The sequence below is a fragment of the Doryrhamphus excisus genome, chromosome 6 (assembly GCF_030265055.1).
Source record: "Doryrhamphus excisus isolate RoL2022-K1 chromosome 6, RoL_Dexc_1.0, whole genome shotgun sequence".
Classification (NCBI taxonomy): Eukaryota; Metazoa; Chordata; class Actinopteri; order Syngnathiformes; family Syngnathidae; genus Doryrhamphus; species Doryrhamphus excisus.
The window spans coordinates 15,996,545-16,017,560 of NC_080471.1; the positions used below are offsets into that span (position 1 = coordinate 15,996,545).

Genomic DNA, 21,016 nt, shown 5'->3' on the forward strand with positions numbered 1-21,016 from the left:
TTATTATCATATAATCATGACGTCACTTTCCTCATGTATTTATGCATGTGTGTATGTAATAGCTCAGCCAATCACCGTATGAGCCAAAAAAACATTTGATTGAATATATTAAGGTTTGAATGAACGATAGAGCAAGCAAATAATTAAAATATATCACTTAGCTTGTATGTACTGTAATAAAGTAATGAAAACTGCTGTCCCGTTGATGGCTGTTGACACGGTTTGAGGCTATTGCTACACGCGCTCGCGCACACGCAGCTTCCGCTGCTGGCCGGGTTGCATGAAGGCTCTTTTGCTATTTTTATCCCCTCTGGTGCTGTTTGTGCTCCTCAGCTGCAGCCAGTGGAGAGCAGAGCAGAGGTGCGGGCGTTTCTCATCATCACGCCCACCTCTCTCTCTGCCTCCATCCCTCTCTTTCCTAAAAATAGCCCCAAGTCGTGATCAGCCCGTCCTTGGGAGAGAGAGCGAGAGAGACAGAGAGAGAGAATTCAGTATTATTGCTAAGAATCGACAGTGGGTGGGTTGGGGGGGTGCTTATGGATTGATACAAATAGTGCCCCCCACCACCACCATAGCCAACCCCTGCGCATGCAGGCTGAATTAATGTGTTGCTATTTTTGGGAGCCCTGTGTTTCCAGGAGAGACCTAATGACGCAATGACGTCAATGCGGGTCAATCGCAGACTGGAGGAATTGAGTGGCTTCCATTTGTGGTGGTGGGGGGAGTTGGGGGCGGGGGTCCTGCTTTTGCAGTATTTTCCTTCAAGAAAGGATAGAAACGGCTGGAAAATTGAGGCGCATCTGCTCTGAGAATGCGTGGAAATGTGTGAGGCGAGGGGAAACGTGGGGGGGTGGGGGTGGGGGGGACAGAGCTGAAGCTCCATGCGTGCAGAGGTGAGCATGTTGCATCACGGAGCAGCACGGATAGTAAAGAGAGGTGTGTATGTATGAACGTAGGTATGATGGAAGGGGGGGGGGGGTGTTTGGGTTTTTGTTTGTTTGTTTTTTGCAGAGTGCATGCAATGAATGACACATTTGACTTAATTAGATGTGCTGTTTCTTTCACAACTGAAAATGATACACCACAATGGACTGATTGCTTGCATTTTGTGTATCTTTTACCTGTCTCTGTCTCCCAAGGGCTTTTTCCACTCCAGCCAGACCGATTCCAAGCGCTCGCATGGGCGCACAGAGGTAAGCCATCCACTAAGAGCACACACACACACACACACACACAGAGAGACAGAGCGAGAGAGGTGCATTTATATCACATCGTGCATGTATAGTTTAAGATGCATATTGTGTGTTAGGGTGGTTTTGGTGTCATTATTGTATGGCAGGCAGTTGAAGGTGCGCGTCAGGGGGGTTTGCAGGCAGCTCAAAAGGCTTCCTGCTGCTTCATTTGACTGGCCGGTTAGTGTTAAGATGTTTTATTTTAGATGCAAAAATGGGGAGGGAGATATGTTGATTTATTTTCTTTTGGATTTGTATTTGAATTGAATAAAATATATACATGTTGAACTTCCACACACACACACACACAAACACACGTGCTGACAGACGCTTGCACATACTGTATGCATGCATGCACAGTGCCGTTAAGGTGTGTGTGTGTGTGTGTGTGTGTGTGTGTGTGTGTGTGTGTGTGTGTGTGTGTGTGTAGTGGGGTGCAGGGTTGTGTACGGTGGGTGTGTGTGGGGGGGGTGGTTTAGGGCGTGTACCGGCAAGGGCTGCTGAGAGAGGTTTTCAGAACCATGGACAGCTCACACACGGCTCAAGTGCAGTCTCAACAATTCCCATACATTGTTAGGCAACTACTGTCCATCATGAGACTTATTTAATTATGTTAATAATCTCAATTTTCATGTAATGATGCAGACAAGTTAACGATTCTGAGCCTTGTTTATATATTGAAACAGTTTATTGAAATCACATGCTAAATGTTTCTGTTATACATTCACGAACCAATGCGAAAGCTCTACCTATAACTCTGCCTTGGCAAAGATTATAATACTCGGTTTTAATTGACACTGTCATAATTACCAATTTGTTCACTATCAAAGTTGTATTACAGTGATTTAGCCCCTCTCATAACCCAAATATGAGAAAATATTTATGCACCACTGCAAACGACAACCACAATCACAACCATATTGTTAGATGAACACCTATGCCAATTAAACGTCTTCATTATTATTGTTGTTCAATATTAGAATGTAAGGCTGAACCTGGTGTAAAACTATTCTATTGCATCATGGATCTGTGCACGTCATTGTTCATAAAGCAAAGACTTCAGTATCCAAATCGGTCCAACCACCTGTTACTCTAACAGTAATGTAATGTAGTAATTTTGCTCATATTTTGTAGGTTTTTAAGCCCTTGCTACCTATTCCAAGGAAGTAATCCACTGAATTATGAGGGGTTCCGATTGCATTTATATATTAAACCCAAATCATGTCTTTTACAAGACATTTACAAGCCAGGACATTTGTGGATATATGTCCCCTTGTGTGTGTATGTAATGATGAAAGAGTATGAAAGGTAGTAGCACATAAATAGTAGTTATTCAGTCAGAAATACCACTTTATTTGTTCTGAATGTGTTATTACATTGTATGTAAGGGGCTTGTAGATCATTTTTATTCTATGTATTGCAACAATATGTTTACATTTGGTCTCTTGGTGTCATTTGTTACTTAGCATTGATCACAATATTTGCCCTGTCTTGTCTCTACACACAAACAGCACTTAAATGCAGATTTAAGTCATATAACCAAAACTGCACAAGGTTTTATGTGTAGATGTTCACATTGAGGGCATGGGGAAGTTTGTATTATGAGGTGTACTGTAGATACTGTATATTTACTGCATTTGGGTTTTGGAATTAGTTTTATTGTTTAACACTACTGCAATACAAAATGTGGCCATTTTGTAGTAGATGTAGTCACATTGTTGTGTGTATACTAATGTGTTAGACCACTTTTTGCCATGTGTCCCTACTGTGTGTGACTGTGTGTGTGTGTGTCTTGTATGGAGGGTGGCAGAGAGGGGCTTTCTTAGTAATTGTTTTTCCTTTTAATTGTGGTAATTGTTTTTAATTCTGTAAAGCACTTTGTGTTGCATGTCTTTGCAGGAAAAGTGCTCTACAAATAAAGTTGATTTGATTAGATTTTTATCAATAATGTTGCATATGTCTCTCATTCTGTCACATATGAGATGTCAGAGCATTTATGTTCTTTCTCATGATTCCTCTCAATGTATGTTTCAGACACTGCAGCAACTAAATGTGATTTTAAAAGTCACACATCTTATTCTTTTCAGGTCTTTTTGCGGTCTGGGCTTGCTGTAAAATTGACTATCCAGGAAGCCCTTACCCCAAAAAGCATCTGCAAAGGATACTTACATCCTAAAATACCCTCCCTGGTCACCCCCTGCCTTGTGAGCGCTGTGTATTTATTGATGTCTTCTAATACTTCAGTAGTAGTACAGTGTTGATAAAATGTGTGTTTCAAACTACACACTCGCCGGCCCCAACATATGTACACAGCACAATCTCTTAAGAGTCAGTACAAGAGTTTTTATCAACAATTTTACTTTTGAAAAAAATACACTTGAATGCTAAAATTACAGAAAACAGCTCTCAGTGTGACGTTGTAGTGTCACGCTATTACAACCAATATATATAGCGGAGTATCAATGGTACAGCTCTTGTATTGTATCTCATTGGATAGACAATGCAGGTGTAACTAATTCTGTGGCTAGTGAGTTATGCATATGTGTATCGTGTGTCATCTCTACCCAAACAGTTGCTTTTATATATACAGTATAGTGTATTTTACTACTGCATTTTGTCATGTCTATGGCATGCTTGTCACAATTCGCCACAAGAGGGCAGAAGAGTTCAACTGTGTGAACTGAAAACATTTGTCATGAATCTAAACTCACATGTCGATGGCAGCCTTGTGTATGATCTTAATTTAGCAGTAAATCTAACAATAATAATAGCTTGGGTTTATATAATACCTTTCAAGGGACCCAAGTGAGTCTAATTTGTGGGTACAAAAGGGAGTCTACTATGGTGTAATGTAACTAAAATCATCATTGAATCAAAGGAGGAAGTCAATTAGGAGCTCTTGTCTCCAGAGACCAATTCCTCATTGTCTATTCATTACTCATTCCTACATGGTCAGCATTTCCTGTGTGCAAATATGGTTTTACTTAGGGGAAAAAACAAGTATTATTCATGTCTATTTACAAGTGCTGCACATATGTGATGCCACATTACTTCCAGTAAAGCATGTTCCTCGGCAAATTACTATAAATGTTATTTGAAGTGTTTCTCAATTATCTCATAGTGGGAAACACAGTTTAGTCAGATAAGTGCTTCTTTTTTTTTTTTTTTTACAATGTCACTATTATTTTTTATGGGATAGAAATTAGGTGCACCTGTACATTCGGCACAAGAGCTCTATTAAATTGAACAATATTGAATTAAATGGATATTTGAATATTGAAAAAATGATTTTGCATGACTGACAAGTGGTTTTACTTTTTGAAAGAATATATATTATAAAAACAAACCAAATAAAAAAGGTGAATTTTGAGGTGTGGATTTAAAAATATGTTAACACTTGTGGCCAAGCTTGAGAATTGTATTCACGAGATTTAAACATGACGAGATTTCCTTCAGAAAAAGACTGCCTCGTGGGCACTAGGCCTGCAACAGTAATTTAAATAAATAAATAGACAAACAAATTCCATCCTCAATATATTGCCATGTGCATGTGTGTCTGTCTTCCCCATGTCCCACCTCCAAACAGGCAGGACAGGAGTTCACTCCGTACGCTGGTTTTAGCACCTTGTTGGTCTTGGTGGGTGGAGGCGGGGCTGGTAACATACACACAGAGGGCAGAAGATTGTAACGCAGTATAAATTATTTATCCAAAAAAAAATTATCATCAATCATGTTTTTTGGCAAAATTGAGATATCTTTCTTACGGTGGAGTCATGAACACTCACCTTAACTGAGGCAAGTGAGGCTTGCAGTTCTGTGAATGATGTTGTGGGGGCATTTTGTGACCTCTTGAATGAGTTGTTGCTGCACTCTTGGAGTAATTTTGGTTGGCCGGCCCCTCCTAAGGGTCACCAATGTTGCAAGCAATTTGTGGATAATGGCTCTCAATGTGGCTTGCTGTAGTCCCAAAGCTTAAGAAATAATTGTCTTTATAACCTTATTTTTTTAACGGGTCGGGGCAATCACTTTTTGTCTCCCTTAATAATAAATGGTTTGATCTAAAAATTGCATTTTGAGTTTAGTTGTGTTTTCATTGACGAATATGGCCACGGATGAATGATATTTTGTGCATTCGAAATGCCATCAATAACCCCTCCTCCTCATTTTCACATTTGAGAATGGCCTTTTATTGTGGCCAGGCTACGACACAGTGCTATAATTATGCTGTCTAATAAGCATCTTTTGCCACATTCAATTGCCTTCATTTGTGAGGGGATGAATGATGAATGCTCACTAATACATTGAGACAGATTGTGAACAATATTCTAGAGAAATGGGCCTTATGTGTACATGAAATGTTTTACATCTTTGAGTTAATCTCTTGAAAAATCAGAAGGTATAAATATATCTAAAGGATTGCATTAAAAATTTTTGTTGTGTCTAATGAGGTAACAAATGTATTATATTACAAATACGCATGCACGTATTACAGACAGCTATCAGAATGATGCAACATACGAACAATAATAAACATGTCTTTAGTTCAAATCATAAAAATATAAAAATGGGCATTATAATCTTCATTGAATTATGGATACAGCTCTTTTTATAAACATGTGCATGTGTTAACTAATGTTAACTTCATCTGTGTAATACTTAAGTTACTCAATCTTGTTGGACGACCATTCACTGCTATGCACGTCATGAAAAGCCTGACTCAGGTTTTTTCACACTGCGTTTTATGGTGTCGAGACGTCAGTGGAGGGCTGCCGGTGGGGGCTGGGAGGTGGGAATCGCTTAAATAATGTCAGCACATGCAGAATCAGAATTCCCGTCATTCCTGTGACTCACCCAAGCAGGTCCTGCTGAGCGGAAGTCCCCTTTTATTTTCTTTAAAGGACAACATCTGGAAAAGTAATGCGACGCTGTGAAAGACCCCATATGAGCACGCCTCAAGACAGTCCTGCAGGGTCAAAGGTCAGCAATACCACCCTGCATGGCAAATACAAGCTATTTGCTATTACAAGATGGAACCTTAAATGGAAAATATATGCTCCAAGTTTGCTGGATGGGTGCAAGCATTTCTTTCTTTCTAAGACATGACTCATATGCTACCATAAGTCATGTGACCTTATGAATAATTAATGAAGTCTTGCAGGGGTCCTGTCATACTTTTTGCTGTGCATTCGCCATTGATTCTCCATGGCGGCATCTGTAAATATAAGACACTTTAAAGTATTAAAGGTCCCATATTGTACTATTTTACAGCAATTTAAACCACTGCCAGAATATTTTTACTGGAAGTGTGTTCTAGCATAGATGCTGGAATTTGCAACCGATCGTTTTGTGTGTCTGTAGATTTATTGCTAATAATGCATGGCTTGATTAAGCGCTATTGTGCACTTTATCCACTGTTTGCATATACAATGTAATTCTGCCATTGCAATTGGAGGACAGAAGCATTAGCAACACAAGCAAAGCTAAGTGAGCTACAGTTCCAGTGTCACATTCTAACAGCAACATGCTTAACTTAAAGTGCCGTAAATAACACTTTAACATTACACTTTACACTTTAACATTGCTAACAACCATATGAAGCTGCAGAAGTGTTTGTTCCAATTAATGGTAAGTGATGGAACCAGAAACACAAACGCGTGACATCAGTCTTTAGAAATAGCAAATCAAGTTTTTGACTTTAGACTGAAGATGAACCCGTGCTACGTTCAAGTACTGCAAACACAGCTGCACCAAGGTCATCAGTAGCAAATACTTCCCAATAGAGCTCTTGGCTGACGTTACAATCCAGCGAGCCAACACACTAGCCCAAATACGCAACATGTACGTCACACATGCAGTCGGATGTCAGGGAAACACTGCTCTGCAAGCCTCAACAAGCCTGGCTAAGTGTTACTGGTCTTTAAACAGCTCTCAGCTCATCAATGCTTCATAAACCACTCTGATTTTCACTCTTAGCTCCTTGAACAGTCCCCCATTTATACAGATCTGGATGAAAAATACATACAAAAATAAAAAAATGCCAATTGAACTGTATTATAAGTCTACTTTCTGTGTGATCCCAATCGTTTTTAACATTTCCGTATGTAAAGATCATAGAATTTGCACAACTCCTGATCAAATACAAGGCAGAAACCTAAGATGAGGTTTTTTTCTCAGCTTTGTATGTAAGCCCCTCCACTCGGCACATGGCACCAGCAAGTTTCTATTTGTCAGCATGTTGCCAATAATATAATGTTGCTAAAACTATTATACACTATGACTTTCTACAGCCCATGGAATGTATTTAATGTAAGTGTTAAATCATCATCATTGCTAATAGGACAATAAAACACAGAGAAATGTCATAATGGAGGTACTTGCATGATTTGGGTTATTCTGATGGGGTGTGGGGCATCCATCTCTGAGCTGGAAAGTGCTTGTCATTGCCATTCTTCCATAGAGAGGGAAAGCCAGTGTTTAGTTTTTAACTTCATCAAAATACAAAAATGCCATCCTTTTTTTTCCCCAGTGCCTCACCAGCCATGAACTTCACCACATGTCACTAGGCGGCTGCCTAGAGAGTGTGCCAACTTTCAAAACGTACTGTAAGCATTATAACTGGCCCGCTTCCTGCTTTGAGCTTCAATTACATCCAATGCAACACACACACACACTAGTTATATTTATTGTCAGCTAATGATAGCAATTTGACAAAGTTTAGCGAAAAAACTGTGTCCGAAACCAGTGTAACATATACTTTACCATATTTTTCTGTGGCTGGAAAAAAAAGTACGGTAATTTTGGTGCTGGTGACCTACTACAGCTTTATAGTTACCCTGCTCACTAATAAAATAAACATTAATGTCAACATGACTTCCTTGGTGGAAGTCATGAAATTAGATATTACCCTTCACAGATAGCTAGTCCCTTTAAAACCTTACTATATTAAGATAAAATATAATGAATAATAAATTGTTGCTTCTCTGTGGACCAGCCTGGACATACATATACTATTACTATTATTATTTTAGCATCAGCCCCAACTTTGCTGCTTGTGCAGAGCTGGTCTGGTACAAATGTTAATTTCTGTCTCATTCTGACTCTATCGTATTTCACACCCATAGGTGAAGCCAGGGTACAAAACAATTACATATGTATTGTCTTTACTTTAAGGTCTTACTTTCACTGCACAAGCTTGCATAAATACTAATCCTTAATTCACAATTATTAAAATTTGCTGGTAAACCTTCAAACAGCTAAAATCATGCATAAAGCAAACAATAAGCTGTTACCCCAAAACATAAAACAATTATTTTCAACAAGAGCGAAGAAATGTAATCTTAGGAAAAAGCAAACCTAAAACATGTATATGCACAGAAAAACACTAAAAACCTGCCGTTGGGGAGACCAACAGCAAAATATGATTCTTAGTCTGCCTCACTGCAAATGAGAAGTATATTCAATCACCATGACGACACTTACCTTAAATGTTTCCTGTTAGCAATGGTGTTGCATTCCTGTAGGCAAAATTTCAGTGACCGGCAGCTGTTATTCATCCCAGATGTCAGCTAAAAAAAAAAAAAAAGTTAAAAAGTCTGTTTGCTGCTGGCACAGAAAAGTAAAAAGGACCTTCTTTAGTGCGTGTGTGTGTGTGTGTGTGTGTTTTTGGAAACTCCATCCAGTTCATTCCTTCATGTTTTTGCTTTCATGAATAATAGACAATTCCCGTTGAAAGATTAAAGTGGGACCTTGCTTGCCACCAGTTTACTCTAATTCCCAGAAATTAGTCTTTTAGTGTGCCTTTTCTCGTCAATTTCCAGATACGATCATATTTCTGCTCAAGCTAAGCGTGTTATAAAGACAATGCGCGACTTTTATGAGACCTCTGTTTTCTCTCCCCCTTCGCGTCAGTGTGTATGAGGTATGCAGGCTTTACAGTAAATTACCTTGAGAGAAAACTAAAATAACATAATAGCCTTGTTTTGTTTTTAATTTCCCATAAGGATGTAGACCTCCTCTAAGGCCTAAGTGTCTGTGTCACAACATTGAGATCCATCCAAGAATAGCTGCTTCATGAGAGAGAGAGAGAGAGAGAGAGAGAGAGAGAGGAAAAAAAGAAAGTAGGGGGGAAAAAATTAAGACCAAGAGCTGAGACATCAAAAATGACCTAGAAGCTCCATTAGAAAAAATTGGCATAAATACTGAATACGTTTTCATTAGAAGGCAGCAAATGTTACACAAGGCTTTTACTGTATGTGATGGTGATGGCTTGAAATTAGCAAAACACAAGCAGGCTACTGCGCTCAACTAAGCGGTGAGGCATAAAAAGTTTTATTGGAGTGACTTGTGCCGAAAAACATTCCGGGTAATATTCCGGGACCAAAGAGGATTTTTTTTCCTCCCCCAAACCTCATCCTATGCTTCTCTGGTGTGATAATTATCACAAATATGTCATTTCAGTATTTTGCATGTGCTGTTCTAATAAACCTTCATTCATTCATTTTCTACCGCTTATCCTCACGAGGGACGCGGGTGAGAGGCGGGGTACACCCTGGAGTGGTCGCCAGCCAATCACAGGGCAGTTTGTCTATCACATATAGACAAACAACCATTCACACTCACATTCATACCTATGGACAATTTGGAGTCGCCAATTAACCTAGCATGTTTTTGGAATGTGGAAGGAAGCTGGAGTCCGTGGAGAAAACCCACACATGCACGAGCGGAACATGCAAACTCCACACAGAGATGCCCGAGGGCGGAATTGAACTTCGGTCTCTTAGCTGTGTGGCCTGCGCGCTAACCACTCGGCCCCCAGTGGGGGCATGAGAACCACAATTGAGAACCATTGCACTTGACACACAAGACAAGACCAGACCATACGTGATATTGGATTCACAAGAACAAGATAACTGTGATTGGCTGGCAACCAGTCCAGGGTGTACCCCATCTTTCACCCAAAGTCAGCTGGGATAGGCTCCAGCATTCCCCCGCAACCCTAGTGATGATTAGCAGCATAGAAAATGGATGGATGAGAACAAGACAAGACGATATTTGAATCCACTTGATGAGAGCGACAGGGTTAGCAAAAGCAGAGAGAAGTGGCTTCCGAACCTTTTCCCCAGTTATGATGGACTGTCTTAGTAGTTAGCGTTTTCTGAAATACACATGAGACACGAGAACGGTGCATGCATGCAATATTTTCGCTCTGATTTTACCCGAAATTAGTTACAAATACACTGTGTCCTGACAACAACGGTATGTGATGTCACATGAAACCCAGCAATTACTAGAGCTAACTTCGTGGCAGCTGTTGAACACCGATGAAAAATACATCCATATGTCATGAGGGCAGGCTGGATTACAAGGTTTATAGTATGCATGAAGCATTTAATGTACAGTTCCAATCCTGCCTTGTGTACTGTCATTTCCATATTATGTGCATTATGATTCACCATACTGTAGTTCAGTCTAATAGTCTCTAAATGAGAAATATCATGTTTTAATGTCATGATGACCCTATTAATAACATTACATAGTGTACAATAAACGGCACACCTCTAATAAAGACCATGTCGCATCTATGAGGAAATACAGTCTTTAAATAACGCTTATGTGTTGGAAAAAATAAATAATTTGACTAAACTGATTGTGGGTAAATGACTGTGGTGACTGACTATTTACACTTTAACATTGCTAATTTACAATTTATTGACATGGCTTCTTAGATTTAGCCACCTTTTTTTTGGTGAACTCTTACAGGACCTCAGTGCAGACTACCATTACATTTGTAAATATATTTAAGCTTAAAAGAAATATATCAATGAAATATAATATTAAAATATTGATACAATAAAAGTAAAATTGTTGGTAATGATAATATAAACATAATATTATTGTATATTGACATTTTCAATAGTTATTTGGGGCTTGAATGACCTGCTACTGTGGAGATGAGAAAGTCTATGTACCATTTCTTGTCAAACAAATGGGACTGACCAAGTGGTATTAGGCAATATTTAGAATGAGCCATGGACACTGCAGGTCAGCACAGGATACAACACGTGTAGCCTACTGATTATCTGGAACTGGGGCTTTATGTAAAATGGTACGAGAAACTGTTATTGGGTTTAAGGCGTGATGAATTACGCATTGGAAAGCCATTAGCGACGCTTCTTCAAGGAACATTAAGAAACCATTTTGACGCATTTTTGACTGGTGACTCAAATATGGTAGGTTAATTGTTATGAAAATTGTATTGTATATTCAAGGCCCCACCCCGCCCCTCTCTACATTACAAGGGGGGGAGGGGGGGTGCGATGGGAAGAGGTAGGTGAGGGGATGGACAAGGGGAATGGAGGGTCGGGGAAAGAGATGAGTAAGAGATGACTCAACATCCCACCACTATAAGATATGCCGATGGGCGCCTGGTATTGGACATACAACCAAGCAAGGGTAAGTGTAACTTTCTTCTCAGCTTCTTTAAAGTACATTTCAATGTGTCGGTTTGTATGGTTGTTAATATACTGGATGTTAAGCATTTTGTGGGATGCTTGGATGTTGACTTGATGCGCAAAAGAATCCTGGTAGTCAAAAGCCTTGTTGTTACAAATCTGTTACTGAGTTGTTAAGGTAGTCCTTATGGTAAAAGTGTTGACTGGAAAAATAAGAAATGTGCCTCAGATGTGCTTGATTTTACTGATATTTAAAAAAAAAATCTGCATTCATATTTTTTTTAGATTGTCTGCATTTTGTATTGTACTTTTCATAATGTATAATTATGTATTTATTATGTAGTTCAGTTATTTTCTGCATTTTCTACTTTACCATTGTGACTCCTGCAGAACCTTATGTATTTTTAAATCTTCTGACAATAATAATTCAAATGTTTGTATTCTTATTTACATTCATATACTACTACTTTGCAGGCTGATAATTATATGGATGTATATTAAATATATTATTTTAATTATTGCTATTTCTTCTTAGCTTATTAGTATTTCCTAATAAAGAAATCATCATCAGCATCATCATTAAATAACATTTTAATATGCATATTTCAGGCATGCATGCCACAGTATGATCTGGGAAATAAAAAGCATTTATTTTTTGTAGCCATTACCTTTTGTTGTTTTTAAACTGTGAAGCTGGACATACAGTAGAATTACTCAATACAAAACAATAAAATGATTATAACATGACTCATAATTACTGATAATGAAATATTATCCATTGCAGGAATATACATGTATCTGTAAAAGAAGAGGTTACCTCCACTATGTCCAAGTGGCTGCTGAACCAAATTGGGATATCACAGCCTCAGTGGAAGTCTACATTTAGACAGTTAGTGATCTTTGTACATGTACCATACTTAGTCAGCTGCAGCTGTAGGTGTATCGCAAATATTTGCAAGCACATCATTGAGTAAATTGGCATTGGGAAGGCGGACGTGACAGTTCTGAGTGAGAATAAAATATGAGGGTGAAAGGGTGTAAACAAACAACTTGCATCATATCTAATCATGTTGGGCTTCCTCTTAGATAAAAAAAAAGTGAGTAAACATGGATTACATCACCTTGGCCATCCTGGTATCCTTCTCCCACATGCTGGGTGTGACCACAGCTGCCCCTCTGCCGGTGGAAGCCATGAAGATGAAAAACAAAGTGAAGCGTATGGCTGAACAGCTGGTGGTCAGGCTGAATCTAAACATCCAGGTAACATTCACAATATAAACATCATTTTGAGGGGGAAAAAAACAACCTTGATGGATTGTTGTCACCTAAGAGCAGGTTCCTGCGAGTGTGACATTGACGCCACCCACAGACCAACTGGACGGGCTCTCCTCGGTGGTGGCGCTCTTGGACGGCTACAACGGCCTCATCTCGGACTCCCTGAACATATCCCAGGTCAAGACGGACATCTCCTCCCTAAAGGGATACCTAGTACAGTGGAAGCAGGTCCACTGCAACGACACCAAGTCCAGGACCAAACCTTCAGTATCGGTCCCACTGCAGCGGCTGCAGAGTCAGCGAGCCTTCAACCTCACCGTGAGCATTGAAGCGCTCATGAGAGTGAAGGAGCTCCTAGGCCAGCTACTGGGGAACATGGACCAGCTGGAGAAATGCTGAAAGACTGACATAATCATGTTCAACACACTTATTTAAATACTGGGATCTTTATATATGCTGCATTTAGTTGTTTTAAATTGTATTGGCAAGAGCTCTGCAGGAAATTATAAATGCTTATTTATGATAGGAAAAAAACACATGAACTACATGAAGTCAGTGCAGTAACATCATGAGTGTTTAAAACAGGTTGAGGAACTTCCACCAAGATGCAATATATCATCAGCTCTTCCGGTATTGCTATTTATAGACTTAATATGTGCATTTTGTATATTTTTGTACTGTACTTTTTATAAACACTATATGATAACTATTTAAGGAAAGATGTGTATCATAAAGTAAGTTTTTTAAATGTTAGCGTTTTCAAAATGGTTCGACATAAACGTCAATGAAATATTGCAGACCCAATTGTTTTGATATGTTTAATAAAAAGCCAGCTGACAAGTAAAACTCTTACATAAGTGTGCTTTCACTGGTGGATGCGACAACTTAGTGAAACACGAAGGTTTCATACAAATATATTGTGCAAACTGGCACCACATTATTAAATCAGCATCACTTGAATTATGTTGTTTGAAAATACATGTTTAAATTAAGCAACTAACTATCAAACCACTTGTTTTTTCTCATACTGGAGGTTTTGTCACTTTTAGAGAGAAGTTTCTTCTTATACTGCTCCACCAGGTTGTCAAAGCGGTCCCCGCCCCTGCTCTTTGGAGCCTTACTCTTCTAGAAGGAAAGAGAACAGCAATAGTCAGGACATAACCAAAACATAATTATGACAGGGGCAAAATATTAAAGGCGACTTATTATGCCCGTTCCACTTTTCTGTCCTATAAATGTTAGTACAATGTTGTATTTTTCTAACACCGGCTCACTGTGACTGCACTGTTTCACTGCTCTGATTTCACCGTGAGCATGGAGCAATGGCTTCCAGGAAATATTTGCTCAGGTTTGAAGGACGGCTAACTGCTTGCTGTGTGAGTTATCATGTGTAGGTGTTCTATAGGAATACACAACTCAATACAAAAGGGCCAAAAAAATTGCATAACAGTTCCCCTCTAACAGCTGTAACTACTGCAATCTACATCCACATCCATAACAAATATACTGTGAAATTAATACTGCAATCAAACCGGATTATCGCTGTAAAGGCACAATTTGTGATACTTATTATACTTAGTCAAACTGTGCCCAATAAATTGGCTGGTGAACGTATATAATAATAGGTCATCAAGATACGACAAGATACATTTTCTTGCATCTTCTTGACTTTGTATTCTAAAACAACGTTCAGAAGTAATTCTGCCTCCTTGCCAGTCCACAAGAGTTGTTTTATGTTTAGGGAAGTGACAGGATGACAGAGGGTGATTCTGATTGGATAGCATTTTAGGGAACTACTGCCGCCTACAGGTTTGGCAAGCTTATGACTGTGGTTCCCAATGCTTTTGTATGGTTAAGTGTTGATGCATTTTTTTCATACAAGGTTGTGTGGACGTAATTTTTTTTTTTTTAGAAACAGAGAGGGGAAAATATGCGGCTTTAAAAATACCATGCTACGTGTGGACAAGGCCTTAGTCTACATACTTGAAACAAACCTGATTTTTTGGATGTGTGGGCTTCTCCAATAGTCGTTTTTGGCGTTCTTTCCTGCTGCCTTTTTGCTGTACTTTCTTGGGGGGCGGAGCCCTTTGCTTCCCTTTGTCACGCAATCTTAAAAAAAAAGTCGTTATTAGTAACTGATACCAATAAAGATGACTATTTTACCTTGCTTAAACTGAATGATGCATATATGTAAAAAGTATCACAACTGCACCTGATCTTCGGCCCCCGATGAGAAGGAAACACCAGAACTTTCCTCCGTTTCTTTCCGTTATCCAAATCAACGTGCTCCACCTCAGGCTTGGACTGGAAACCGCTGTGTGAGTTGGGTCTCACCTCTTGAGTTGGGTTGTCATGATGAGCTGATGAACACACAACACACAGTTGATTGAAAAGGACCAGGAAGAGTGTACTTACTAATATGTAATACTTAAAGGGACACCTGCAGGAACATAGTGTGCTGTAGAACTAAATTATTTTGGTTCTTTTGACCATACAGTTTCTCAGCATACAAACATAAAGCCTCATCCCTCATAAAGCCTGGGACACAACCCACTCTGGCAGAGAGCGGTTGCGTGTTTCGTATGTTGAGAACATGGTAAGTGAGTTGTACGTGCTTACAGCACCCTTGCCCTTGTACGATCTCTGTACTTACAAGTGCTCATGTAAGGTGTCCTAACTCAAATGTTGTAAGTGCATGCAAGTGTGATGAATGGCAGTTTTCACGTCCGATGGAGACAGTATATATAGAACGACCTTCAGAGGTTCTCCAGAGGTCCCTGCTGTTGGCAACACAGGGCACACGCATCTGTAGCCTCAACGCAGACTTGCTTTCAAGCAAAAGTTCCCACTAGACTAAAAGTGGTGCATAGTGCGCCCAAATTCGCACCACGTACAGACCCAATTTTTGCCCACATTTTTACAAGTAGACAGCACACATTTGCAAGTGTGGCGCATTGGGAGCCCCGCTGAAGCCAAATATGTATGCTATACCTTTCCTCTTTCCAGGCTTCTGCATTGGGGACGTAACTTGAGTGTCAAAATGTTTGATTCCTTTCCCGTCTCTGCTTGTTGATACCTGAGATGACGTGCTGACTTTTCCAGTCTGTTTTTTGCAATGTTCCTACAAAAAACAATAATTTAGATATCATTAAAGTAGAAAAAAACTTTTACAAGCGAAAAAAAAGTCCACCTTATTTTTTTGTCGCTGCATTTCTTTCATTTTGAGTTTCCGAGAATCCTCCAGAGAAAATTCAACAATGGGTCTCTAGAGTATGACACAAGATGCAAACAGATGAATAAGAGATACATTTTATTTAAAAAAAATGCCCCCCCCCACATAATGTAAAAGCAATAAAGCAAAATTATCATGTGGGCAACAAGCAAGCACCTTATGTGGGCCAAAGATGTTGGGGTTGTTGTTGAGGTAGCGAAGTGTCGCGAGAGCATGTTCGTGCTCCTGAAATTGGACAAAGCCATAACCTAGAGACTGGCCCATCACCTGACCCTTCTCAGGCTTCTTGTCATAAATGATGCGACACTGAAACACAAGCGCACAAGAGCAAACATACACAGTTTGTGAAGTGATAAAAAAACAAAAAAACACCACCCTCTAGTGGACAGTTTGTAATGAGTGGGGCTAAAAGCTCACCTCTGATATCCGCACTCCTTTGGGTTCCTTCACTGCTTGGAGACACAGCGCTCGCAGCTTTTTGATGTCTACAGACTTTGGCAAGTTGTGGACGCACAGACGAGTCTTGGACACAAAGACATTGATGTCCCGGAGCTTTGTCCTTTTTACTTCTTCAAACTACGGGATAAAACAAATGGAACAAATAAATGCGGGAACTTGTGCTTTTCTTGGTTGTTCCTCCTAACACTTGACTCACTCTGGCTCTCTTAATCATGTCTGCTTCAGGGACGCCCTCTGCTGCTGTGGTTCCAGCACGGATCACTGAGAGACAGTGGATAACATAAATTAGCATGAAATAATAATGCACAGCCTTATAAGAACATTGACTACAAACTGGGCTTGGGCCAATGAGATTCTGATTAAATGATAACCTTGGGCAGAAATATAACGATTTCATGGTATAATAACAACAGTTATAAAATGTGTTATTTTGAAAGATCTGTATTGAAAGAAAAGGGGGCACAATACACAAGGACATGACTGAAGTGGACCATATGTATATCAAATATATAACAAAAATAGACAAATACATGAATTATTTCTTAAACGGTAATTATTATGCTGATTTTTCGGCCCTTGTATGTATTGAGTTGTGGACTCCTTTAGAGCAGCTACACACGATAACCAGCATAGAAAGCGTTATAGTTCTTCCAGAATCTGCACCTATTCAGCTGTATTTCTTTGCATTTTGTGGTTCCTGCGAAAACGGTTCTGTTTTAATGGATTACACCCACGGCACACCTGCAGGCACACCCACTCCGCTGTGGTTGGTCACACTAGTGAGAACATAAATGGACTTCTGGTTTGTGTAGCAAGCTGTGAACGGCTTAACATACAGCTGTACTGTATATTTGCATGTAATAAAAGCTCCAAATCAAGCTAAAAGATACCACAGTGGTCTAAAAATCTATATGTCTAACTCAGGGATGTCAGACTTACGGCCTACGCAAGACGATTTTATAAAGTTGAGGAAAAAAAAGTATTATTTTTGTTATGTTGCGGTAAGGCAATCCAAACAGGAATAGAAACGGTTTACTCACATCCTTCTCTGGCCAGATACAAGTTCCTGGTGCCCGTCTGCACTTTGACTTTATTATTGACCTTCAGCTTGGCCGCGTCATCTTTGCTCACTGCAGCCACAATCAGCAGCTTTCGACCGTCCACCCGGATGCCGCTAGCCTGCACAAGATAACATGATAGGGGTGATTAAAACACGCCATGTTGGGAACTCATACAGACTAGATGATACAGTATCTTACCTCTGCTTCATCCTGTGCTGCAGCTATGCATCTATCCGCTGCCTCTTTTGTTTTAAACTGAGCAAACGCACAGCCTGTTAGAAAAAGCAGAGCTAGGATAAGTACATGAAACAAAAAAAAAGCAAAAGAGCATCCCACATGAGGGGTGGATGGCTTGCCTTTTGAATGTCCTGTGTCTGGATGGAAAACAATCTTTATGTAGTTCAGATCTCCGTACTGGAGAATAACTTTTTCCAAGGCTTCTTCTTCTGTGTCAAAGGACAAGTTCCTAGGACATGGTGTGAGACAGGCATGTTTGAGTACAACCACCTCTGAAAAGAAGAGCATAAGAAGGGCAACTGCAAACCTGATAAAAATTGTTCTGCCCTCTTGCACATCTGACGGGAGCAGCTTCTTTGTTTTCTTGCGAGCTAGTGTGAATGAAAGTGATGTGAACACCCCCCCCAAAAAAACAATTACATGCAAAAGTACAAAAAGTATGAAAGAAAATACCTGATTTGTCATCTTCTGCCTCATCTTCATCATGACTGTCATTCGCATCCTCCTCTGAATCGAGGCTATTGTCGGACTCGTCGTCTTCTTCTCCCTCCTGGGACTCTTTGTCATCAATATCCTCATCATCTTCACTGTCTCCATCATCATCATCATCATCATCTTCTTCTTCTTCGTCATCATCATCATCATCATCTGACTGTGAATCCTCCATTGGTGGTGCAGATTTTTTAGCGCCAACCCTGTGGGAGGATAACTGGATGAAAAAGAACCCTGCCAAGTCCCAAATCCAATTGACTTCCTACTGCTCATCACATTCAAGGGAAGCTGGAAGAGGGGTAAACTCTGAACTGGTCGCCAGTCAATCACAGCTCACATATACAAATAAACATTAAGCAGGAGTTACAGCGTGACGTACGTGTTACCACAAACGCAGGCTCTGCAATTTTTGTACTTATGGAGGAAGTGATTTGTGACAATTGTCACTTGCCCGACAAGTGTGTTTTAGGTGCACTTCATGTAAGGCTGTTGTGGGTTTTCACTTGGGCGTACTGGTTTCCGACAGCACCTACAGCTATGGTGACTGGGAGAACCAGAGTGTACAGTGGGAGAAACCGCCCCCCCCCCCGTGGCCAGACAAGTCCCATTAATGTCTGATTTGCTATGCCACCGTGTGTCCATGGAGGTGGAGAGAACCACAATGTTGACAGGGAGAAGCCAGGCGCTGTTGCGCATTAATGTCGGATACGCTATGCCACCATACATCCACAGAGTTCGGGAGAACTGCAGTGTACAACTGGAGGATGCAGCTCAGATTTTCCCAAGGGCAAAGAGCACCAATGAAAAACTAAGTGATGAGTTGTGTCACCTTTGAAGCTTGTACTTGCTACTGGTGGCTTGATTCTTTTCCTCATCTGGGTCTTCGTTATCTGACTGAGGCTCTGATTGTTTTGCAGAGCTGCCTTCAGTTGTAGTCGTCCCTGTGAAAGAAAACAATGTCAATGAAATTGACAAAGTGACTTGTGACCGACTAGAAAAAGAGACATAAATGGTTTGCAATGCGGATCATTACTTGGACTGGAGGTCGCCTGCATGGCAACATACTTGTCCTTCGGCACAGCCCAGTCCACAGCCACTTGCCGACCTTAAAATGTTACACAGTAAGTATGCAGCCACATTGTAAAGCTAAATAAAGGAAAGGGGTGTAAAGAGTGTATTTTAATGACCTTTTATCTCTTTCAGGTTCATGGCTCGAAGCGCTATGGATGCCTCGCACACAGTCTTAAACTGAACAAATGCAAATCCTCGCATCTTACCATCTGTGAAAAGGGCAACAAGTTCGGATAAAATGATTAAAAAGTGATCCAAAACTACAACTGCATGAGAAAAATCTGCCTTTATAATTTAGCATGCTTACTAGGTAGTAACTATTTGTACACTATGAAGAATTTAGTTTACTTCAGCAAACAATTTACCTGGCTTGAGGGGGATTTTAGCTGCAAGAACTGATCCAAACTTGGCAAAAACTTGCTTCAAATCATCCTCAGAGCACTGCAACACAAAACACGACATATACACACCATACTTCTCACAACAGCTGTAAATGAAGGAATCTTACCGTACCTTGAAACTGAGGTTCCTAATGATGAGTCGAGCTTTCAAGTTCTGCTTCTTTATGTTTTGGGATTTCTTGTCTGTTTCCTTTTTTGTCGGTGGTGGTGGTGGTGGTGCTGCTGCTGCTTCCTTTGTAGCTGCATATGCAAAATAAAGAAAAAAGGTTAATACTACGGGTAAGCTACTGTGAACAACTTCGTCCGCGGCTTTATGCACACCTGTTTTCTTCGTGTCTTTCAATTTCTTCTTTGCCACCGAAATAATCAGCTTCTTTCCATCGTAATCCTTTATTTCTTTCAGTGCTCGCAGTGCATCTTCTTCCATGGCATATATGACATAGCCAAAACCCCGACATTTTGCTAAGCCTGGTTTTAAAGATATATGGTGTTGAATGACCCAACAACTCAAATTGATAGTTTACATTACCTTTCTCTTTGACCACGAAGCACTGCTTGACAGGACCAATCTCGGAGAAAATTTCCTCGAGGCGTTCGTTTGAAGCAGATTCTGGCAGCGAACCGACGTACAGAGTATGTGCTGGCATGGCTAGCTACTGCCTCGCTAATGTCAATAAGCACGTAATAGCACGCCGATTCTACTATTTTTGGCTCGGTAATAACTCACCAACCAGTTCACCGTCGACAACAAAATTTAAAACAATACAGAAACTACTAGTACGAATACATGTTTGTAGATATGGACATAGATGCAATGTGCGCGACAAAATCGTGTGCGATGCAAGCGGCCATCTTGGAAATTACACGGAAGTCGTCACAGGAAGACTCAGTATCGCCACCTGGTGGTCAGGGTGCCGGTAAACCCATCCTGGAAATTACAGGAAGTCGTCACAGGAAGACTCACTATCGCCATCTGATGGTAAGGGTGCCTGGAAAACACAATTCTATTTCTTTTACATGAATGTATGAGTATGAGCAGCATCCGGACTGGATTCACGGTTAGTGCTGCATTCTTATCAAACAATCTTTCCCGTCACCACATAGT

General features: G+C 40.2%; 2 protein-coding genes across 4 annotated transcripts; one reads left to right on the top strand and one right to left on the bottom strand.

Moving 5' to 3' along the window:
* Nucleotides 1–830: 830 nt before the first annotated feature.
* On the top strand, nucleotides 831–14,555 carry LOC131131375 (leptin-like). 3 transcript variants are annotated; one of them, XM_058076045.1, is made up of 4 exons: nucleotides 831–936; nucleotides 1,140–1,193; nucleotides 12,770–12,943; nucleotides 13,019–14,555. In XM_058076045.1, exons 3-4 carry the CDS (start codon nucleotides 12,791–12,793, stop codon nucleotides 13,355–13,357), a joined length of 492 nt encoding a protein of 163 aa, XP_057932028.1. In that variant the 5' UTR covers nucleotides 831–936; nucleotides 1,140–1,193; nucleotides 12,770–12,790; the 3' UTR covers nucleotides 13,358–14,555. The 3 variants fall into 3 exon arrangements, with proteins under 3 accessions (XP_057932028.1, XP_057932027.1, XP_057932026.1); XM_058076044.1 differs by lacking the exon at nucleotides 831–936 and having other exon boundaries at nucleotides 1,003–1,193; XM_058076043.1 differs by lacking the exons at nucleotides 831–936; nucleotides 1,140–1,193 and having other exon boundaries at nucleotides 11,607–12,943.
* Nucleotides 13,763–20,816, bottom strand: rbm28 (RNA binding motif protein 28). Its single transcript, XM_058076041.1, has 20 exons — nucleotides 20,441–20,816; nucleotides 20,233–20,379; nucleotides 20,024–20,151; nucleotides 19,876–19,951; nucleotides 19,627–19,719; nucleotides 19,473–19,544; nucleotides 19,269–19,380; nucleotides 18,401–18,642; nucleotides 18,255–18,318; nucleotides 18,067–18,176; nucleotides 17,909–17,982; nucleotides 17,690–17,828; nucleotides 16,846–16,910; nucleotides 16,608–16,766; nucleotides 16,347–16,496; nucleotides 16,149–16,223; nucleotides 15,950–16,079; nucleotides 15,171–15,318; nucleotides 14,953–15,067; nucleotides 13,763–14,083 (listed from the first exon to the last, which is right to left on the bottom strand). The coding sequence occupies exons 1-20, from the start codon at nucleotides 20,556–20,558 to the stop codon at nucleotides 13,955–13,957; spliced, it is 2,346 nt and encodes a 781-aa protein (XP_057932024.1). The 5' UTR covers nucleotides 20,559–20,816; the 3' UTR covers nucleotides 13,763–13,954.
* Between the last annotated feature and the right edge of the window lie 200 nt (nucleotides 20,817–21,016).